The sequence below is a fragment of the Camelus dromedarius genome, chromosome 7 (genome assembly GCF_036321535.1).
Source record: "Camelus dromedarius isolate mCamDro1 chromosome 7, mCamDro1.pat, whole genome shotgun sequence".
Lineage (NCBI taxonomy): Eukaryota > Metazoa > Chordata > Mammalia > Artiodactyla > Camelidae > Camelus > Camelus dromedarius.
The window spans coordinates 24,493,278-24,517,279 of record NC_087442.1 but is presented as its reverse complement, the minus strand read 5'-3'; the positions used below and the strand labels follow the sequence as shown (position 1 = coordinate 24,517,279).

General features: G+C 33.7%; 1 protein-coding gene across 1 annotated transcript in view; it reads right to left on the bottom strand.

Moving 5' to 3' along the window:
- Positions 1-24,002, bottom strand: part of WASL (WASP like actin nucleation promoting factor) — a 69,572-nt gene that overhangs the window by 34,061 nt on the left and 11,509 nt on the right. The window contains exons 2-4 of the mRNA XM_031455292.2: positions 3,566-3,700; positions 1,553-1,639; positions 308-404 (exon numbers count right to left, since the gene is read on the bottom strand). Coding sequence (XP_031311152.1) covers positions 308-404; positions 1,553-1,639; positions 3,566-3,700 — 319 coding nt within the window. The remainder of the gene's footprint in view (positions 1-307; positions 405-1,552; positions 1,640-3,565; positions 3,701-24,002) is intronic.

The following is a 24,002-nucleotide window of genomic DNA, read 5'->3' as shown; positions in this document are numbered from 1 at the left end:
AACGAGTTCTTCAATAAATTTGAAAAAAATTAGCTCTCAATAAAAATATTATTTCTTTTAAGGTAAGGATCAGCAACCTGTTTTTTATAAATGGCCAGATAGGAAATATTTTAGGCTTTGCAGGCCATACAGTCTTTGTCAGAACTACAACTGTGTTGCAGCAAAAAAGCAGCCAAAGACAACATGTAAACCAACAAGCATAGGTATGTTTCAACAAAAATAGATGGCAAGCCAGATCTGTCCCTTGAGCCATAGTTTGACAGCTCCTGCTTAAAGAAATTAAAATTAAAAAAAAAAAAAAGTTTACCAGATTTTCTTTGTCGCCGACCCAACAAGTCTGTAACTGCTTTTCGGAATTTTTTTGCTTCTTCTTCATTGGCAAAATTAAGAGCCACTTGACAAGTCTGAAATATATTCATCAAAAAAAGTAAACAATAAAAACAACAAATTTAGCTTTACTTTAAAAAGTTGATAACCAATAGAAGTTCATTTATGAAGAAAGAAACCTTAACTTTATTAGCAGACAAGAACTTATTTTATGACCTGAATTAATTCACAAAGGCAAAAAGCATGGAGAAGGCAAGGCAGAGTAAAAGACGACTATTAGAGAGGTTACCTACTGCAGTAGACACTCAAATGTTAAACTGAATACTTCACCTTCAATTAAAAAAAAACAGTAAATAGAATTTGATCAACAGAGCTCTATAAACATTTGGTTTGAAAAGGCAAACACTGGAAACGATCAAATGCAGATCAATTCTATCTTTACTAGCTTTATGTTTTTATTGCATAGGTTAATTATAGCTTAATTATTTAAATTATAATCTTAACTCATGTAAATTATTAAAAATGTGGAAATACACTGACATTATTTATTATGGCATTTAATCCATAATAGACTATCAAGAAAAATATGAAAAATAACAAAGAAAATATTTTCTGAAAAGATGGATACACCTTCTAATCCAACCTTTTATTGTAGAAAATTTAGGAAATACAAATACGAAAACAAGAAAACTTAAATCACCCATAATCTAGTCACTCAGACAATTCCTGTGAGTGTGTGGTACAGAAATCCTTCTAACATTTTCCCCAAGTATATGCAATAATTTTAAAATTCTGTTTCCCTCCCCATTTATTGTATTTTACTACTCTTCCAGACCATGAAATACTCTTTCACAAAATAACTTGGGGCAATATAAAATTCAATATTTAAGTTACCATGGATTAGTTGTTTCATTTTTATAGATAGGAAAACTAAAACCCAGGAAGGTTAAACTATCTGCCCAAAGGCACAGAAGATGAAAAAATAAAACTTCTTTTCTACATACCAAATTACATTAGCACTACTCTTTGAAACCATATTCTTTTCTGCCTTTAAAATCTTAGCCATTTCTTCTGATTAAGTCATAATATCTGTGAAGAGGCTTTTAAAAGTAAAATAATTCTTTATATTTTATACTATGCTTACACAAAAAGCTCATAAATACTTTCCATAGACAAATGTAAAAGCAATTACATTAAACAGAGCAATGAAAGAAATACAACTTACATCTCCAGCAAAGGTATGAAAATATCCTCTAGGACTATTATATACAAAGTTATTGTATAGTTCTTGTTCCCACAATAGTTTCCCATCCTAGAAAAAAGTAAAAGTTAAAATAAGAGTTACCAAAAAGAAAAGCTCTAGGAAAAAAAAATTAAAGAAATTATTTATATTAATAATAGCTTTTAGATATATACAGATCACATACATGTAAAATATATAAGTAACATATCACACAATTTAATAAGTAATAACAAAACAGTAAATACTGGATATTTCTTTCATAAAAACTACATATCAAGTGAGTTGAATTCAGTATACTAAGATATAATCTCACTAGCCAAGCATTCCCAAGTACAGTCACTTGGTCAAACACACAACTAGAACAATTACTAGACGGCCAGTGTTGGATAGAAGGGATAGGATACTTTTGAACATGCACTAATTATCAGTGCATAGTTCCATCAGCAGTATTAAGACTGTGTTATCAAATACTCCACGAAGACTTCATCCTCCGTTCCTCAGTTCTGTAGATGCTGGGAGGGTCAAATATACCTTTTCTGTACTGCTCATTCACAATCTTTGAATTCTTACTTTTGCAGAGTGGTCTCCTACTTAAACACTGGTATAAGGAGTATCAATCATGTGCAGAGAGACTGATGAGTAAAGCACACCGAGGTTAAACTACAGTTAAGAGATCCAAGGATGATTATCATATTCACAGCTGCAGTACAAGAAATAATAATCACCTTTAACACCAAAGGTGCCTAACTGCAAGTATTCAGCAATGGTTATCTACAATCGGAGATAAACGGTTAGAGAGATATAATCACTGCCCTATTCTGAAACACAAGGTTCTACCCAGACCACAATTTAAAAATATTTAAATACGCTATACACACATTATGACCACTGTAATGAAATCCTTGTCTTCTCAGTGGAGTTACGTGTATATTCGATTTCTAAACAATGTTTCTCATTAGTGACGAGAAATATCAAAGGACTTAGGGGTATCTTTTAAACTATGCATATGTCCCCCACCCCCCAGAATCACTGTCACAGTAAGCCCCTGTTAGTGAGAGGAGTATGCCACATACTCAGCTGCCTTGGGGTATGGAGAAGGGGATGTTAAGAATGACGAATTTTACAAAGTGCAGTTACTTAATCTCAGGGAAATACTTTGCTACAGACCCAGGTGGTTATCCCATTTCACAAATAAATAAGCTAGAGCCCAGCAGAGTAAAAACAGTCTAATTACCATCCATCTAACAGTAAGTATCATCCCAGAGTTCAAAGTCAATTTTGGTTTTTTTTTTGTAATTACAACCTCATTATACTTATTGCCACATATAAATATTAAGCAAGGAGGCTTATCCACAGAAAAGATTTTAAAAGATAAATGGAGATGTCACCTAAGCTAAACGATAATTATTTTTACAGTCACTGTCAGAGATGAATATCTGACAAAGGGCATCCACTCTAAGACAATGTGGATTCATGTTCAAGTGAGGGATACAAAGCTGTGAAAATCCGAACATACTTACGCTGAGAAACAACATAAAATGGATAGCAAATACATTATTATAGATACTGTCTAATGCTTTAAACCTGGGCCAAAGTAAATAAGTACATACCAAGCTAAAATATACTTCTGTAGTTCCCTGAAAGGACTATGTACTCGTCTGCAATGGACAGGATAGAATAAAAAAAAAAGTATTATTAAAAAAGGAGAGAATGTGGGGAAAGTCCAAGGCCCAAAGGAATAAAAACAGACAAACCAACAAAACCATTAATGTGTGGGAAGAAAAAATGGGGAACTATTCATGTTCCAGCTTAGAACGTGTTCCCATTTGGTCCCAATGCCCATGCTTCAATATCTAAAACCAAGCTTCACTCTTCTAATATTAATTTAAGTATAATTTAAATATTACATACAGGATAAACAAATCTATACTAAATTATAATTGAAGTAGAAGACCTAGTCACCTACAGTTTAAGTGGAAGTAAAACCAAACTCACCTTGATATCAAATATTCTTAAAAAATAAGATCTTTGTGGATTGTCCTTAACAAGACAAGCAACACCACTGCACTTCTTTGACCACATACAGTTCCGATCTGCTGCATATAACTGTACCACTGCTGAAGACATAGTCTGCAAAACATAAAATTTATAGCCATTAGGTTCAAAATAATACGAATAACCACAGCTCCTGCTGCTACCTTGACAGCAATCTCATGAGAGACACAACCAGAACCCCCAGCCAACCTGTACTTAAATTCCAGACCCAAACAAACAAAAAAGTAATAAAAATTGATTGTTATTTTAAGCTACTTTTTGAAGTAATTTCTTTTGCAGTAATAAATAATACAATAACTATATTAAATATAATTATTGAAAGCTAACATTTACTGATGCTTAAAATGTCAGGAAATGTGCTTTAATAAGGACTTCTAAATTTAACTCCACTTAATTTTCATTACTATTATAACCTCACTTTATGCTTGAGAAACCCAAGGTTAAAAAGGGTAAATAATTTGCTCAGTATCACACAGCTAAGCAGCAAAGCTGAAATTCCTATCCAGACAATTTGTGACTTCAGATCCTACATTCTTACTCCCTCTACTACACTGTTTTCCAATAAAACGAACATTTAAGCAATAAAGTAGCAGTATTAGTAAAGACTGACCTCCATAAAGCAGTTAACCACTTAAGTATAGGTACTAAGTCAAACCTGAAAGCAAGATTTGTGGTTACTAATTACAGTGCTGGACACTTTGAACATATTATCATCCCAAAGATAAATTTTAACATCTCCTTTTTTAAAGATGATAGAACTGAGGAAAAAAAAGATTATAAGTGAATTGTACAGGATTACACAGCTTGAAAGCTATATTGAAGATATGAAAAGTGATTTGAGCAACTACTGTCCCAATTTTCCCAAGGATACGTATGTACCTAACTAGCACTCTTTGAGATGCACAGGAAAGAAGCTAATTCATTATATGCAATAGACACCTTAGAACATGCATTAGGGTTTTCCAGTACACCATGTTGCCACCTCCCTCATGACTGTATCATGAAACAATGGAAACCTTCATTTAATTCTAAATTCAGTTTCCTTTATATTATAATCTAGAATGTAACTAGTCAATCTCAGTTTCTGTAAGAGTAATACACCCATTTACTGGCACAGCACTTACACATCCTCTGAAAACAATAATCACGTTTTCTGATCCAGGAATCTCACTCCTAAACTAGAAATTGAGGAAATAACTTGAAATATAACAAAAATTATATTTTAATATAAACATAAAACAAACCATTTATGTGAATATATATTAATTATGTTTTTTTAATAGAAGGAATTTAAATAACCAGAAATAGATGATTTAGTAATTTGGTACATCAGTTCAATGAATACTGGGCGTTGTAATAAAAAACAGAGTACATTAAGATTTGGAGATGCCTCTGTTTTGGATTACTTATCTATGCCTGAAGAATGCCCTCCTTTAATAAGAGAATTTCAAAGACTTATTACACATGCAAGTCTTTTCTAATAATAATAAAGGCAGAAATGTAAGATCAACTGCTGGGAATCAAAACTTCAGAAAGGCTTTCCCAGAGAACTGTGTTACACATTTTTAACGTTTGCTGACCAAACTCTTCTTTGAATTTCAGAGACAGTCATGAACAGGACACAAAGCAACAGAAGTTCCACAAGAGCCATTTTAAAAATTATGAAGATGGCTTAGAAACAAGGACTTTGGTTTTAAAAAGTAGCCTGGAGAATGTGAGTATGCCGTCGGCCTGCTCAGAACATACCTATGTTCTGCAAGTGCACACCCTCAGCATGAGAGCGCCACAGGCTCCCTGACCCCGGGCATCTAGCACTGAAAACTTCAGAAAAATGGGCTTTTCATATATTAGCTTAAGATGTTAAAGATCAAGCAGGAGAATTAAAAAATCAGATGAGAAAATCTGTTTTCTGACGAAAATTCATATGAATTACAGCCCTGTTAGTATGGTGCTGTCAAAACGCATTCATTCATTTTTAAAAATAACAATTAGGAAAATGAGACACCAAGCTCTAAAAACCTTCTTACTTTACTTTTTAACCAGAAAACAAGAAGTTGCAGCTTGCAAAAGAAAAAAATGTGTTATTAAATAGAGCCTGAAATTCCATTATGGAAATCCCCTTGCCAAAGGACCAAATATTAACACTGTAAAACACTGTCTGGATGTATATATGAACTTAAAACAACAACAAATTCCCCACCAAATCCCATTTAAACATTTACATAAATTTAAAACAAATTCTTAAAACATCTGCTTTTAAGAAATAAAGACCCATTAAATAATTTTATAATTTTCCACGCATAGTTGGCTATTATAAACCTTATTCTAAAACAATTTATGAAATTTTAATAATAAAGAACCCAACTTATCAGCAACTTTCAGTAATGGGATTTTCAAAATTTTGCTACAGTGTCACTGTCAATCTAAGTGTGCCTCCTTCATTCCTTCTTATCTTAAACCGGCAAAGTCTGAAAATTATATACTGTAGCACCTTATAAAACAGAATAATTATAGTGAATGCAAGAATAGCATAACATTTAATACACAAATGCCAGGAATAAAAAAAAAAAAACAGTGACTATCCCTAAAACTCTAGACTGACAGTGGCTTAATTAAGTTTTTAAAAACATTCTTTCCATTCCTTTAAAGTAATTACAGCAATCAACTCCATTACTTTCTTTCATAATCAAGATGGTATTATTGAAAAACAACCTAAGGACAAGTGCTTAGAAAAGGGAATCTATTTCTTATTAGCCCCAAAATGTTAGGGTTAAAATCTGTTAACCAAAAGGGGGAAAAAAGTACTATATCAACTATATTAACTTTCGTAGAAATAGAACCTGTCCTATCTCACGCATTCCTGATACTTCAGTAGGGTTACTGCAATAGCACATCCATCATCAGAACTTTCACTGTTAAGGGCAGAAATAAGATGGAGGATAAATTCTGGGGTATGAATTCCTCCCACTGTCCCTCAGCAGGGCACTGCTGACTCTGCACTAGTCAAGAAGTATTTCCCTGATTCTCCAGGCTGAAATGACTGCTTTTTCTTTGTGTTTCTAAAGTATTTTTTGTGTGTATCTTGTTACATCACAGATCTTATTCTAAAATAGAGTAATTTTCTGTATTTACTATTAAGTAGATTGTAACCCCCTTATGCACCTAAAATAGTTTTGCAAGCCTATACTTCCACTTCACCTATACTTTGCCCCAAGTAAGCAAACATGTGTTAAATTAAAAATTACATATTCTGATTTTGAAAATGATACTATGATAATGAATAAGAGAATGACCTTTAATTTGAGGATACATACCCTGAAGTATATGGGGCATCATATCAGCAACTTATTCTCAAGTGATTCAGAAAATAGTAATGCACATGTATATACACACTGAGGAAACCATGGTAAAATGTTATAAATGTTTGACAGATATGGATGAAAGATATACAGGAATTCTTTACACTGAATTTGCAACTTTTCTGTAAGTATGAAGTTATTTTAAAATTGGAAATTTTTAAACGCACAAGTGATTCATAAAAATGTAAGACTCTTAACCCACTTCCACAATCATGACAGTCTTGGGCAGGAGGCTTTCTTCTCAGAGACACTGCTACCTCTACACGTTAGCCACTGCCACACTGACCCTAAACTAAGAAAACCGCCACTTCTTCCAAGTCCCTCTATACTAATCCCACTTTACTACAAGGAGTTTCATCCTGAGTAAGACTCAAATCACAAGCATCCACCACTTCTATAGTTTAAATTCCTTTCACATTATCAGAACCACCACATTATGTAACAGGTCAGAATAAGAATTTCAGGTCAAGAAAACAGATGTTTATTATAGAATCAACTAATGACAGAGAAAAGACTGGAAAATACCAGGACTTATAGATCCTTGCTTGACAGCCAACTGCCTACAACAAGTATTATGACTTAATACTGAATAACTGTCTACAATGATGATTATTTTAATAATCCAATAAATATACAATAGTGTTAAAGAAAATAATTCTCAAAGATATATTTTCAATGAATATTAAAAATAAAGTGAGCATGGAAAAAGAAACCATATGACTGAATAAAGTCTTTTCTATAATCATAATGGCCTGGATTAGTAGTCAAAACAATTTCAGCGTTTTTTATGTGTATGTGTAGCCCGAAGTTCTAAAAACTAATTTAGGAAAATCCATCCTAAGTTTTATTATACAAAAGCTAAGCTTTATATATGTTCCTAAATACTCTGATGATATATTCACATGAAATGTCCCATTATTATCCTGAATATGAAATTTGAATATGAATAAAAGGAATTTGAAAAGTAAAGCAAGATAAAGAACTTGGTTATTCCTCAATTAAAAAAAAATTTAACTATAAAAAATCTGAATTCTTATAATTACTTAATTATACAGCAATCTCAAAGAGCAATTTTCTAAATAAAGTATAATATGGCAATTACATGGCAACGTAAAAACCTAACAGAGAAACCACCCATTTGAAAAATAGAAACCAGTACCAGTAAAATTTATCCAAAAAAAGAAAACACAAATAATTCACTTTGGAAAGAAGAGATTTTATCACCTGGTAATTTCCACAATGAAAAATAATCTGAAAAAGGAAGGAAGGAAGGAAGGAAGGAAGGAAGGAAGGAAGGAAGGAAGGAAGGAAGAAAGAAAGAAAGAAAGGGAAAAAAAACCAATAGAAGATGGTAGAGATTTAAAAAGACTATGTTAAAGACGAAATAATAATTTTTAAAAAGCAAAGCTGGAGCAATGGAAGAGAGGAGTACAAAAGTAGTAAGTAACAAACAGAATCCCAACAGTGAAGAAAAAGGGAGCCAGATAAAAACAGCTGCTGCCTGAGGGACAGAGCACAAGTAGTCTTTTAGGTCTTAGTAGCCGTGTAAGAAAACTGGTGCTGGGTATAGTTGTTCACCAAATGTATACTGGGCACCTACCACGAACACGGGACTGTATAAGTGGGGGTGGGAATAAAAGTGGAGTGGAAGCAAAATAAATTGGACAGACACCTCATGAGTTCTAACAGGCAGATAGGCATTAATAACTATTACATAAGCTATAAGGGAAAAAAATCCAGTATGCAAGGAAAATGTAAAATATACCTAGCATGGAAGGCTTCCCTAAAATGACACTGTACTTGAAGGATGAAAAGGGATGAGGCAGGTGAGCACAGAGCTGGGAAGAAACAAAGACTATACCACGGGAAAGAGCTAGGGGAGTTTCTGGAGTTGTGCAGGGTGGAGGATAATAAAGAAATGAGGGGTATGGAATAAGGTTACAGACAATATTAAAGTAACATCAAACAGCTCAACCCTGGTTGAGAGAGATAAACAGCCACACAGTTTGGAAACGTTGCCTGGAGGTGTGGCACAGTAGTTTATCATTTCTGTATTGGCCCTTGGATGCCTCTCAGGATCCAAGTTCTTGTACAGCCTCCTCCCCTACCGACTCTGGGTTTATCCGTATGACTTGCTTTAACCAGTAAGACTTCAGGCAAAGCAGAGCTTGAAAAGCACATGCACGTTGTGGCTTATCCTCTTGAAACTGCTGCCCTAACACCTGGGGTGAAAAACCACACAGAGAACATGAACATGGCTGCAGTCATGTTCCCTGCCCTCGCCGAGCCCAGCTCCTACCAGACTTACCAGCGGAATGCCACTACATGAGTGAGCCGAGGTGACAGGAGCAGACTAACCGCCCAGCCAATCCACAGAACTGTGAAAAATAAACTGATATTGCTTCCAAGTCACAAACATTTTAGGTGGTTTGTTTGTAGCAATAGCTAACAGATGCAGGGAATTGTTTTAAGATATTAAAAACCGTAACAACCTGTAATAGATAATTCTAGCTCCTTCTTCTATTCCATTTATACTGGACCTGTGTTTAAAATTACCAGTAAAGTTATCCAAAAATTTAATCTACAAATCATAAGAATTTTAGAGCTCACTCTCATTACCAGTACACTTTCTTTTTTGAAACCACTTAAAAATAACTTTCTAAACAAAAGCCTTACTAAAAGAAATATGCTGTGCAATAGACTAGGTTCACTCACTAAACCACTCACACCCACACATCAATCATTTCATATAGTGCCTGTGATTTAAATTTCATACATCTAGAAAAATGTAAATTATATGGCACAAATCTTTAGCATTACCTGCGAACAATCAAAATTATAGATACTAAAACTACAAATGGCAAGGCACTCTGTACTGTGAATTTTCTACTTCAAGGACAATTACATACAAAGGCTCTGAGAGGGATATGAATCTCATTACATACTGGGTCATGTTTGCAAACAGGTGAGGACACTTAAAAAGTGTCAGCAAACAGGTATGGCTTGCTCTCTTCTGCTTCTCCCTGCCCTGTAGCTTATGTAGACCTGCTTGAAAGTTTTTCTTCTCTTTTCTGTTGCCTCTTCCCTTTGTCTGCTTCTCTCTTGCACGGTCAACTGGATTATGGTAAACTTAAAGTTTAGGTTTGGGTTTTCAGGAGTTCCTTAGGATTCTCACCTCAGCTCACCAAAGTTTAACATTATCAGCTGAGACACAAGCTCTGATGACAAACAAATTTATACAGACAGAGAGGTAGAGAAGTAGAGAGAGAGAAAGAGAGCATGTGTGTTTCTGCTACCACTTTCCTGTGAAAATAACAATTTGGGATGAGAGGGTAGAAAGGTAGGCACTTTGGTCACTTAATAGGATTTGGGTATTCCTGAATCCTAAAGCCAAATGCCATGTAATACCATATCATAAATTTACCAAGCATATAATCTAATCCACTTATTTTATGGATGAGGTCACTTTATTTGCCAAAGGCCATATACTGGTCAGCTCTGGATAAATTTTCCAATAGCTGCTCATTTTCTATTCACCATACACTATACTCATTGATTCATCCAGTTCCTATATTGTCATATTTTTACCCTATCCTATCTAAATGATTCTCCAAGAAACATATACTCTTAATATGATTTTATTCCTCTACTGATCCCATTTGGTTCAAGATTTTTACTTTATATTGGGGGAGAGGGAAGGAGAGGTTGGAGGTGGTTAGGGTGGTGGAAAACACAGGACTGCTAGTGCATGAGGGAAAAAGATCTTTATGTAAAGAAAAACTTCAAACAGCTGTGTGTTCTATAACCTGAGGACGTAGGTAGATTTACCAAGAAATCAATTAAGTTTAAGTTTCAGGGAACTTTACTTAGAAGAGCCCCTTGCAAGGCTTGGTTTACTCTCCTTTGACAGCAAATGAAGTGACAGCAACTCCACCCTCATTCCAGGAGGATCCTCTCTAGTGATTCCTGAACATGATTATCTTGGTATTGCCATCAAGGACGTCTTATCTCAACATTTGCCCAGCCCCAGCAATAACCTGTCCCTCTTGGATTATATGATCCATCCAGACCCAATCTTTAACCCCAAGGAAAAGAATCTGAACGAGTACTGTCCAGCTCCCTGCTCGGGGTGGGATACTATGAGCAAACTTCATGAACATTTCTGGCGGAGGGGGCAGTGGTCCAGCCAATTGAGATCAAAGAGATGGAGTTTTCCCAAGGAAAGAAGCATCCTCTAAGCAAAGTGAAGGAAATTACAAATGTGCCAATACCAGTAACTGGTTTCAGAAAATTTCTTTCAGCTTTACAACTATCAATAATAAAAAACAATAAAATTTGATCAAAAGTACTGAGCAGCAGTCTTTTTCCACAAAGTCCCAGGTAGGTAATATTTTAGGCTTTGTGGGCCATTAGGTCTCCTTCAACTCTGATACTGTAGTGTGCAAATGCAGCCACAGGTAATTTGGAGATGTCTGTGTTCTAATAAAACTATTTATAAACTCAAGCAGGCTGGATTTGGTATAGATGTTATAATTTGCCCCATCTTGAGCAAGAGGAAAGATTCTCTCTATAGAAAATATAAAATTGTTGTCATATAAAGAGGAGATTGATAAATACGTGGCCAGGAAAAGGTAGATAAAAAGTATTAAGGAAGTGTATCAGTAGGTTATAGCAGAAATAAGTTATAATAGCAAGTAAGAAGCTATTTTTCTGGATTTTTTTAATGTGTATGGTATTTTTCTATTTGTTGTGATCTTTTCTCATGCTAAATAACCATTTTTATATTTAATTTTTGGATTCTTTTTCTTAAAGAGAGCCTCTCCAAACTGTATAAGCCTCAGGCCACAAAACCTAGATCAGCCTAACCTGGGGTGAGAAAATGATTCATTAGAGAAACACAATTCTATATCTAAAGAAAATGAACTATCTAAGCCAAACCTTTTGCCAAACCAGGTTTTTAACATACAGTGACCTTACCCATTAAGAAACTGTGGCTGAGCAACTTCAAAAAAACCCACTGAATAAAGCAGGTTGGAAAGGCCAATGGGTATGTGTTTGAGGGACTCAGGAGGGTGGGAGCTCTTTTATGGTCAATCCTTCCTGTAACATTCTTAATAGATGATTACATAGTATTTGCTTGAATGCCTGCTATAATAGGGAGCTCACAACTTGAGGGAAGAAATTCTTATCATTGAGCAGCTCAGTTACAAAATTCTTAATACTGAACCTAAACCTGTTTTCCTGGTAGTTGCCACTCACAGGAATTTTAATTTTCAATTATTCATTTAAATATCTGTTGAGCATTTGTTATGTGATAGGTATGGTACTAGGTACAATATTACAGCTAAAACAACATAAAACTGGAGATGTATACTATCCCCAGTAATTACAGCATACTTATTTCTGTGTAATGGAATAATATTTTTCACTTCCATAGAGATGTGTCCCCAACAATTCTATTTCTCAGGTCATCTCCTTTTCAGCTAAAATTTATTTTGATCATTCCTCATCTGAGCTGATTTATGGCTTCCTTATCAGCCGTGTTGTCTTTATCAGACTGGTAAAATGAAGTAGATGATATTTATATGCAGTCACATCAATGCAGAATGTTGGCAAAATAATCAGGGAAATAATGTTCTTAATCACAAAAAGAAATGCATGTGCATCCTCATTCTTATCTATCATGCTGTATGTTGGAGACAAATGGGACTGTCTTTGTCTAATTCATTATTCTTTCTCATATCCTGACCTTCCATTTCAACTCCATGCTCCCAAAGGTGAAACACCCTGTATCTCACCATCCTTTTATCTGGCTAACTCTGCTCACCTTTCAAACCTCAGTTCAGAGGTCACCTATGGGATCCCTTAAGTGTTAACACTTAACCTACTATTATAGCCTACTATTTATGAGAATAATCAACGTGAGCCTGCCTAACAAGATACTTTGATCAGCTTTAGTCATCAAAAATTAGAGGGAGGAAGCAGCTCCCATTTTCACTAAGTCTTATAAAGAAGATTCTCTTCAAAAAAGTCAATTGACTGATTAGGTAATTAGGTCCTTTCAAACTACACAAATGGTTGGGTTAAACTCTTTAGCGGACAGGAAAATACTAAAGAATAAGATGAACTATAGAATCAAAAAAATGGTAAGTAGTAAACATGCTGAGAAACTTAAAGTTCATTTGGAAAAAAGAAAAAACCTAGAACAGGAGAAATTATGATCTCTGACGTAGCTAGTATAGGGGTTTTCCCATTAGCAAGCATAGATACGAAGAACTCTCCTGGAAGGAAGCCTAGTGGGCTGTCTCCTTGACAGCAGAGTTGCCATAAATCCTCGGCAGTCTAGCCCATGTACTCAGAATATATAGGCAAGCATTACGCAAACAATCTTGCTTATTTAGAACAGTAATAAACTTTCTAGTAATCAGGAGAGATGAGAACTATTCCATAATCAAAGATAATATAACATACAGTGTAAAAGAAGACCTGTAACCTGACCGGCAATAACCCTAAAAACTCTTACCATGGTCAAGATGAATAGATTCATAAGATGATAAGATAATTTGCATCCTGTAGTAACAGCAGACTTTGGAGTAGGAAAATATAGCACAGTAAAAATATGGTACCCAAAATGTTTCTATAGATGACCTACCTTATCATATGAGTTAAAATAATTTCAGTTTAGCCTATTTAAACCAGGGTAAAAGAGTGACATATTTTAGAAAGACTTCCATCAAAACCATTAAAGTAATCCAAATTTTACATTTATTAACTCAACTCTTCAGAACCTTAAAATTATCCAAAATTACTCAGGCAACTGGAATTTTCTAGATCATCAAGAAAAATACCCACTCAATTTATTAAATAAGTCACAGTTCAGTTTTACAATGGGATACTATACAGCTTCTTAAAAAAAAAAAAAAAAGAAGAGGCTCTTTTAGTCATGATAAAGAAAGAACTTCAATATACACTGCTACGTGAGAAAAAAACAAGATGTAAAATGAAGGGAATAGTATGTTAACATTTGTGCACAACAGCAGGAGCAGAAATAAATAATTTGCATTTGTCTAAATATGCATAAAACCGTCTGGAAAGAGACATAGAAAACAAGTAACAGTTGCCAGCTGTTAAGGGGTTTTGTGTGTGTGCATGTGTTTTGTCAGGAAAGGAAGGACTGGGCAAATGCATTTGATTTTAAACCATGTAAATATTTTAGCTTTTCAAAAACTTAAATGTTGATTTGAAAAATACAGACACCAAAGAAAACCAAAAGACCTATTCAAGTCACTTCATGGTAGAAGTCTGGGAAAAATAAAAAGATCATCTTTCTGATCGAGAAACTATAAACCAGGAAGCATTTCTAGTACCTTTTAAAAGCTTTCTTAAAAATTAAAAGTGAACATTGCTGAAAATAACATACTACAGTGTCTAAAGCTATAAAGGAAGAGAAAAGCAAACTTTGGCTCCTACAGGGAGATAGCCTGTCTGTAATGAAGGTCAAAGTCTATGATTTCTCTCACAGACTTTCCCTTTGAGTCTTTTCAACTCTTAAACACAACTAATCAAGATAAGCAAGTTTAAAATTCAATTGGTTCTGTCTCCCACATTTGTTATTCTACATGCAGGAATTCATAATTACCCAAGCTCTTAAAGACAGTCATAGGAATGTGTCTACATATTATATATCTATACATGTATATCACATTTAGTTTGACTTTCATATGTACAATTAAGTTGGGGGAAGGACATGCAAAGAGAAGGGTAATCTTAGAGTAACTAACAGTTTAAATTCAACATACAACCTAACTAAGGAATTTAAGTACATTTCAGACTCTCCCATACATTATGCATAAGAATTAGATAGGCAAAAAAGGGGGGGGGACTTTTCTAAAGTTGTTTTTAAGATTCAGAGACTTGAAATTATAGTGTAAGACATTAATAATGATCTAGTAATTTGAAATATAAACTTACCCAATGAACTAGGTTTTATATGCTTCCTCAAAAAGCTCAATGCTGCTAGTTTCAAAAGGCAATTTTTATTCAAAAAATGCATGAACCAATATTTCTCTCTGGTTATTATTGAAATTGAATGAACACGCATAACTAGATGCTAGATTGCAACTCCCACAAAGGAGTAGGAAACTGACTGTATTAAAAGACAGATCATGTTAGTTTTTCTTCAAAAAAAAAAAAAAAAACTACCACTTAACAGATGAAGAACTTGTGGGTGGCAGTGAGGGAGGTGGGGAAGGATGTGAGGATTTTACACAACATAATACTACTCTATAAGATTGCATTATGTGCTCTAAAGGCAAAAACAAGCTAATGATTTTCTCTATATGGAAAGGTAACTCTTGTATCCCATACCACATTTAATCATTTGAATGTTCCATATTTTTTCAATGTGTAAACATTTGGAGACTAATTCACTTGAGTCAAACAGAACTTTTACGATGTTACTGTCCTCCCCAGGTCAGGTGCTCAACCAGGTGGCTAGACGGGGAGGTGGGAGGGCACTTTTCGCTTCTGGGCTCCTTTTTCCTGTGCTCTCTGGGGCTGCAATGTCTGATAAGGCAGTCAATAACCACACTTAGCTATTTAAATTTAAAACAGAAAATTCAGTTCCTTGGTCATATTAGTCACATTTCAAATGCTCAATAGCCACAGGTTACTGCTTACTAGACAGCACAGATGCAGAGTATGTCCATCATTATGAAAGGTTCTATTGGACAGTACTGCTCAGAAAAGCCCCAGGGAAGAGATTTTATACAAATACATTTTTAGCACAAGATGTGGAATTTACGAGGTCAAGGGTAGGAAAGAGTTGGGGTCATTAGATAAGGGAATATTCATAATAAAAAGAATTAACAAAGTAAATCATATTCATTCACAGAGTGTCTGGCTAACTTAGAGATTAAATTTGAATGGGGTGTTAAATTCATTTTAAGAAATATTTATTATTTGCTGAAAATAGAAAGATAATTAAGAGATGGTCCCCATCTTCAAGGAGTTAATAAACTAGTAAAGGAGATTAAAAAATAACTAAAAGTACGCTACAAGTACCGAAGTGAAAGCAGAAATAAGTGCTCTGGGAAGGCTGAAAAATGAACCCCAAATTCTGACTGGAGACAAGGTGAGGGCAGAGAATAAGGGCTATTCCAGGGGATAAAAGTATGAGGACTGCAAGCACAGACTGGGACAGAGCACACTACTTACTAGCTTTGTGATTTAGGTGGTTACTTACATTCCCTATCCATTTCCTGATGTGTAAAATGGAAGTAATATTACTAACTTCACAGGTTATTAAGATTAAATTAATTGATACACGTAAAGTGCTCTGAACAGTTCCTTCACCTTGGGGTTATTAGAATTAAATAATATACAAAGTGCTCAGAAAACTGCTTGGCATAGTATGCACTTATTAAATATTAATTATGGACATTCATATTAGCAGATTTAGCTAAATTTCCAACCAAACCATTTTAAAAGCTCTACTACCAGCTTACAGAAACTAGTCACTAGAGGACCAGTATTTCCTTCATTTTCTGCAAGTTGGTCAATGAAAATAAAGAGAACCAGAAAAAACCCCAAGCTTCCAAAAACTTGAAAGACACCCTTACACCTTTACTATCTGCATATCTAGGAATGAAGTTGAAACTAAAAAAGTATGCCAGAATAGCAGGGAGTAAATATTTTTAATAATGGCACCTAAAGAAAGTTTAGGTCAGTGAGAGACCAAATAAATAACCCTGTACTAGATCTTAGTAGGATTTTCACTAGCTTTTATATATATGATAAACCTATCTTGTAGCACTACCTGTCCCCTACCCCCGAGACCACCAAGTGTTAGAGACCTGCTGCCTCTCCCCAGAGACAAGACCTGTGCTAAAGCTCAGTCAATTAAGAGTCTCTTCCAGGAATTTAGAATGCTAACTGAGTCACAGGCCTGAGGAGTACAGGGAGGAAATGACTGGAGTTGAGAGTTTCGCTGACTCCTGCTGATATTCTCAGAATTTCCTAGCCTCCTGCTGTTCCTGAATCTTTACTGTTCAATTCTATTTTGGATTCCAGGGGATCCTCTGGTAGCCAATAACTTCCTTTTTCCTTAAGCCAGCCAGAACTAATTTCTGTTATTTGCACACACCACCCCCCAACCCAGAAAAAAAAAACCAAAAAACCCTTAACAGTACACTTTTTAAAGTAAATACTTGTACTATGTGTACTCTCATACCTCTGAGATCTTTAACAAAAATCAATGAGAAAGGACTTTTTTTTCCTATATGTATATGCTACTATATACAACTATACAATGTATCTTCCTTTGGCCTGAAGTATTGTAATACCCTAAAAAGACACTCTGCCTCTATTTTATTCTCCATAAATTCTTCTTGCTGGTTATTTTTTAATAGATAGATTCATCCTCAAAAATGTAATGGGTTCCTTTTTTTTTAATAGGTTCCTTTTTGATAAGAATAAGATCCAAACTCTTTGTCAAGGATTCAAGCTTTTTCTTAACCTGAGGCAATTAACAACTTTCACTGTCATCTCCTGCTATTAACTCAAAATAGATCGAGACAGCAGCCAAATAATCTGCAGATGCTCAAACACAGCATACTCTTTCACTCCTATTCAACACTAATGCAACAAGACAAGACAAGAAAAGAAAAGATATACAGATTGGGAAGGACGAAATAAAACTGTATTTGTTTGCAGATGATGTGATTATATAGAAAATCCCAAAGAATTAAAAATACAAAGACAAAAACAAAAAAATTCCTGGAACTAATAAGCAAGGTTGTAGGATACAAAGTTAACATGCAAAAGTCAATTGCTTTCCTATATACCAGCAATGAACAATTAGAATTTGAAATTAAAAAACAAATACTATTTACATTAGCACAAAAAAGTAAAACATTTAGGTATAAAACTAACAAAATACATACAAGATCTATATGATTACAAAATCCCAATGAAAGAAATCAAAGATGATATAGAGAGGTATTTTATATTCATGCATAAGAAAGTTCAATATTGTTAAGGTATCTATCTTTCCTAATTGGGTCCATAGATTCAAAAGAATCCCAGCCAAAGTTATTTTGTGGATATCAACAAGCTTATTCTAAAGCTTATATGAAAAGGCAAAAGACTCAAAATATCCAAAACAATGTTGAAGAAAAAGAACTATTAAAAACTACAGTAATCAAAGCAGTGTGGTATTGGTGAGAAAACAAACAATTCAGTGGAATAGAAGAGAGCCCAGAAGCAGACCCACACCAAGACATGCAACTGATCTTTGACAAAGGAGCAAAGACAATACAATGGAGAAAGGATAGGCTTTCTGAAATATGGACATCCACATGCCTCCTCGTCAAAATCAATCTAGGTACCAATCACAGATATTTCACAAAAATTAACTCAAAATTGATCATAGATTTAAATGTCAAATGCAAAGCTATAAAACTTCTAAAAGATAACAAAGGAGAAAATATTCATGACTGTGAGTTTGATGATGACTTTGTAGAAACAACAGCAAAAGCACAACCTATGAAAGAGAAAACTGATAAACTGAACTTCATTAAAATTAAGAACTTCTGCTCTGCAAAAGACACTGATAAAAGAATGAAAAGACACACTATGAGTGAAAATATATGCAAAACACAAAATATACATGATATAGGATATATATCCAAAACAAAGAACTCTTGCAACTCAATAATAAGAAACAAACAACCCAACTAAAACTTGGGCAAAGAATGTGAACAGACATGTCACCAAAGAAGATACACAGATGACAAATAAGCAAACAAAAAGATACCCAACATCATATAGCACTAGGAATTGCTAACTAAAACAATGAGATATGAGTATAAACCTATCAGAATAACTAAAACCCAAAATACTAGTAACATCAAATCCTATAAGAAAGTGCAACAGAAGGAACTCTCATTTATTCCTAGTAGGAATACAAAACACTATAGCCACTTTGGAAGACACTTTGTCAGGTTCTTACAAAGCTAAATACATGTTTCCCATATGATGCAGCAATCATGCTCCTGGATATTTACCCAAATCCCTAAAAACTTACATCCAAACAAAAAACACACATGAACGTTTATAGAGCTTTACTTAAAACTGCCCAAAATTGAAGCAATTAAGATTTTCTTAAATAGGTGAACGGATAAACTGTGGTACATCCATGCTAGAATGAAATATTATTCACCAATAAAAAGTAATAAGCTATCAAGCCACAAAAAGGCATGGAGGAATTTAAAGTGCATATTGCTGAGTGAAAGAAACCAGTCTGTAAATACTACATACCACACTACTCCAACTATATGACATTCTGGAAAAGGAAAAACTATAAAGAAAGTAAAAAAATATATATATATATCTATATATATCTATGGACCCTGGGATTTCAACAAGAGGGAGAAGGGATAAATAGGTGGAGCACAGGGTATTTTTAGGGCAGTAAAACTATTCTGTGTGATATTGTGATGTGGTGGATACATGAAACGCATCTGTGAGAACTAAAACCTATAGATATATAGAGGCAAACCTAGTATGAACCATGGACTCTGGTAATAATAATGCATAATAATAATAATAATGCATCAGTACTGGTTTATCAATTTTAACAAATGTATCACATGAAAGCAAGATGTTCATAATAGGGGAAACTGGGAGCGGAGAGAGGGGACAGGTTATATGTAAACACTCTGTACTTCCCACACGATTTCTGTCAATCTACAACTGTTGAAAAAATACATTCTATTAAAAAAAAAATCCAAGCTAGCTAGCTATTTTAGAAAGCAGTTCTTCAAGCATAAATTTGGACCACAACCAAGAATAATCAGATAATTGAGGAAACAGCAGCAGAGAGGAAATAAGTGATTATTAATTGAAATTTTTTTCAATGATGAGAACTTTAAAAAAATTAATGAGTATCTTCAGATATATTTGATTACTTATGATTGCAAAAGGGACAGGTTGCTCTTAAAGTATAGCAATTAGCAATTGTAGAAAACTTTGATGGAAAATAAAAAGTAACACCTTATCACTAGAAATTCAGAGATAAATTTCACAATCTCTAATATCCATTCAAAAATAACCAAGCAGGTAAAAAAGCAGAAAAATGTGATCCATAGTAAAGATAAGAATAAATCATGAGTAACTGATACAGATGATAGAATTAGTAGACAAGGACATTAAAACAGTTACCATAGCTGTATTTCATACATTGAGCTAGAGCAAAGATACAATATGTTAAGTAGCAACACAGAATACATTTTTAATCCAAATTAAACCCGTAGTGATGAAAACTACATCTGAGATGAAAAACCAATGTCTAGGTAGTATTAATGGCAGATTAGACATTGTAGACAAAAGATTAGTGACCTTAAAGACGTAGCAATGGCTACTATCTAAAAGAAACAGTGAGAGAATGAGATGGAAGGAAAAAAATGAGCTGCCCAGTAGCAAGGTGTCCAGCTTTTTTGAAGTCCAGCTTTTGGGAGGAGGGGGCAGTATATTTGGAAAAAAAAAGTCTGAAAAATTTCCAAACTTGACATAAACTTATCATAAACCCACAGATCCAAGAAGCATAAGAAATTCCAACACAAGGAATAATAAAACTATGCCAAAGCACATCATAATCAGAGTCCTTCAAACCAGTAACAAAGAGAAAAATCTTAAAAGCAGAGAAAAAAGACATACTGTACAGAAGATTAAAGAAAAGGACCATAGCAGATTTCCTGTCTGCAATAACTGCAAACAAGAAGATACCTGGAGCAGCATCTTTACAGAAAGAAAAAAAAAGACTATCAAAGTAAAATTATATATCCAGAGAAAATCTTTCAAGATTCAGGGCAAAATATAGACTTTTTCAGAGATATAAAGCTGAAAGAATTTATCAGTAGCAGATCTATACTACAAGAGATGTTCATGAAAAAAGAAAAAAGAAAAAATACTCTGGCTGAAGAAAACTGATAGCGGAGAGAAGTCTGGATCCAGACAAAGGAATTAAGGGCACCAGAAATGATAACCAGGTGGGTTATTTTCTTATTTTCAAATCTCCTTAAAAGATATCTGAATCATTAGAGCAAAACATCAATGTATCATGGTGTTTATAACATATGTAGAAGGTAAAATGTATGGCAACAATATAGCATAATGACATGTACTAATGCAATGTAAAGAAAGACAGCAAAAAAGAGGAAAAAAGGAACAAAGAACACGTGAGGCAAACAGAAAACAAGTAGCAACATGGTAGATTTAAACCCAATCACATCAATAATCATCATATTAAATGTAAATGGCCTAAATATCCAAATTAAAAAGTAAATACTGTCAGACAGGGCTTAAAAAGCAAGACCTAACTATGTGCTACCTATATGAAACCCAGTTTAAGTATAAAGACACAAAGAGATTCAAAGTAAAAGAATGCAAAAAAGATTATAGTATCAATCAAAAGAAAATTTTAGTCACCATATTAATAACAAAGTTGATTTCAGAGCAAAGTACACCAGAGACAAAGGGAGTCATTTCATGATAATGGTCAATTATTCAAGAGGACGTAACTTATAAATGTTTATGTACCTGACAAATATGTTCAAAGCAAAGTAAACTGATAGACTGCATGGAGAAACAAATTCATAAATATAGAAGAATTCTACCCCTTTCTCTTAAAAATTGGTAGAGCAAGTAGACAGAAAATCAGTAAGGATAAAGAAGACTTAAACTACACTACTGACTTATTTGATACAGTACATTCGCTAAACATTCAACCCAACAACAGTGGAATACACATTATTTTCAAGTGCATGTGGAACATCAATTTAGGCCATATTCTGCTTAATTCTGCTTAAGTGGGTAAGGGTATAAAGTAAACAAGACTAGCCACGAGTTGATACCCACATATTTTCAATACAAAGGAATTAAAGTAAAAATTAATAACAGGAAGACATCTGGAATATCCCTAAATCTTTGGAAACTACATTTCATACTTCTAGAAAACATGTGGGTCAAAGAAATGAAAAGAAAAGTTAGACAGTAATTTAAATTAAATTAAAGTTAAAATACAACATACTCAGTATGTGGCATGCGACTAAAGCAATATTTAGGAGGAAATGTATAGCACTAAATATCTATGTTAGAAAAAGAAAAAGGTCTCAAATGAACTACTGAGTAGTAATCACTTAAAGAAAAAAAAAACTAAAAAAAAGAAAAGCAAATAAACCAAATGTAAGCAAAAAAGGAAATAATAGATATCAGAACAGAAATCAATAAAATAGAAAATAAGAAAAATAATAATCTGTTAAGCTAAAACTTGTTAAGAAAAATCAATACAATTAATAAACCTCCAACCAGGCTAATTAGGAAAGAAAATCATATGATGCCTGATATTTACTTAAAAGTAATACAGAAAAGAGAAAAGTGGGTTAATTCTTGGGATTAACATACACACACTAGTATATATAAGATAGATAAACAACAAAGACCTACTGTATAGCACAGGGAACTATATTCAATATATTGTGACAACCTATAATGGAAAAGAATCGAAAAAGAATGGAATATATATACATATATATGTGTGTATATATATGTAAAACTGAATCACTTTGCTGTACACCTGAAACTAACACAACACTGTAAATTAACTATACTTCAATTTTTAAAAAATGGTTAAAAAAATAACACAGAAAAGGAAAAAGTGGGTAAGAATATAAAGTAAACAAGACTGGCCATGAGTTGATACCCACACTGATGAGGGACTTAAAACTAATCAAAAGTATCATCAATATAAAGCTACACTAATTAAAAATTCTGTATACTGGCAAAGAAATTTAAAAAAATAAGAGAAGGCAGAAACTGATCTAAGTACATCTGGTAATTTGGTAAATTATAAAGGTAGTATTTCAAATAGGTAGGAGAAAATTAATTGCTCAATAAATGGCATCAAGACAACTAGCCATTTGTAAAAATATTAACACTGGATTTCTACTACCCTTGTTTTCAAAAGTCACTTCCAGAAAGATTAAAGACAATATGTACAAAATAAAACCATAAAAGTTCTAGGAAAATGTGAGTAGATACTTTTGCAGTTCTGAGCTAGAACAGCATTAAATAAAAACTTGAAAGATTACCACATTTAACTACACAAAAATTTAAAACCTATGTAATGACCAAAAACATCAAAAATACCTCTGTCAAAAAATAAAATGCTGAAATGTTAAAAAAATGCCATAATCTATAATTACTGTTCCTAGAGAGTTTAAATCACTAAGAAAAAAAAACAAATAACCCAATAGAAAAAATGGTTTAAAGACAAGAATAAGGCAATCACAGAAGAAATATACATGACCAATAGACATGAAAAGATATTTAACCTCATTAAAAACTGTAACTCAAACAATGAGATTTTTTTGACCAGTGAAACTGTCAAAAGCAAAAAAGACTTTTAAATTCCAGTGTTGATGTGAACATACAGAGCTTGGTTACAAACGTTTTGGAAGACAATTCAGCAGTCTCTAGTATTTTTTAAATTCAGAGTTTGGAAATAACTGTTTTGGAACACAATTCAGGAAGTATCTACTACTATTTTTCAATGCTCATGCTCTCTTGACTTCACTTCTTAGAATTTATTCTATAGAAATACCTGTAAAGGATACATAGAAATAATTATTTGAATGTTCACAGAACTTATTCTAAAAGCAAAAACTTAGAAAGTAAAAATACCTATTGTGAGGGGTTGAATTGTGTCTCCCTAAAAAAACACACTGAAGTCCTAATGCATGTATCTGTGAATGCAACCATATATCAAAAGAGATTTTTTGCAGATGTAAGTTAAGATGAGATCTTAGGGTTGACGCTAATCCAACGACTAGTGTCCTTATACAAAAAGAACACAGAGAAACAGACAAAGAGAGAACACCCCTTGATTACATAGGTAGAGATTGGAATGATGAATCTATAAGACAAAGAATATCAAGAATGGTCAGTAAAGGGCCAGAGTG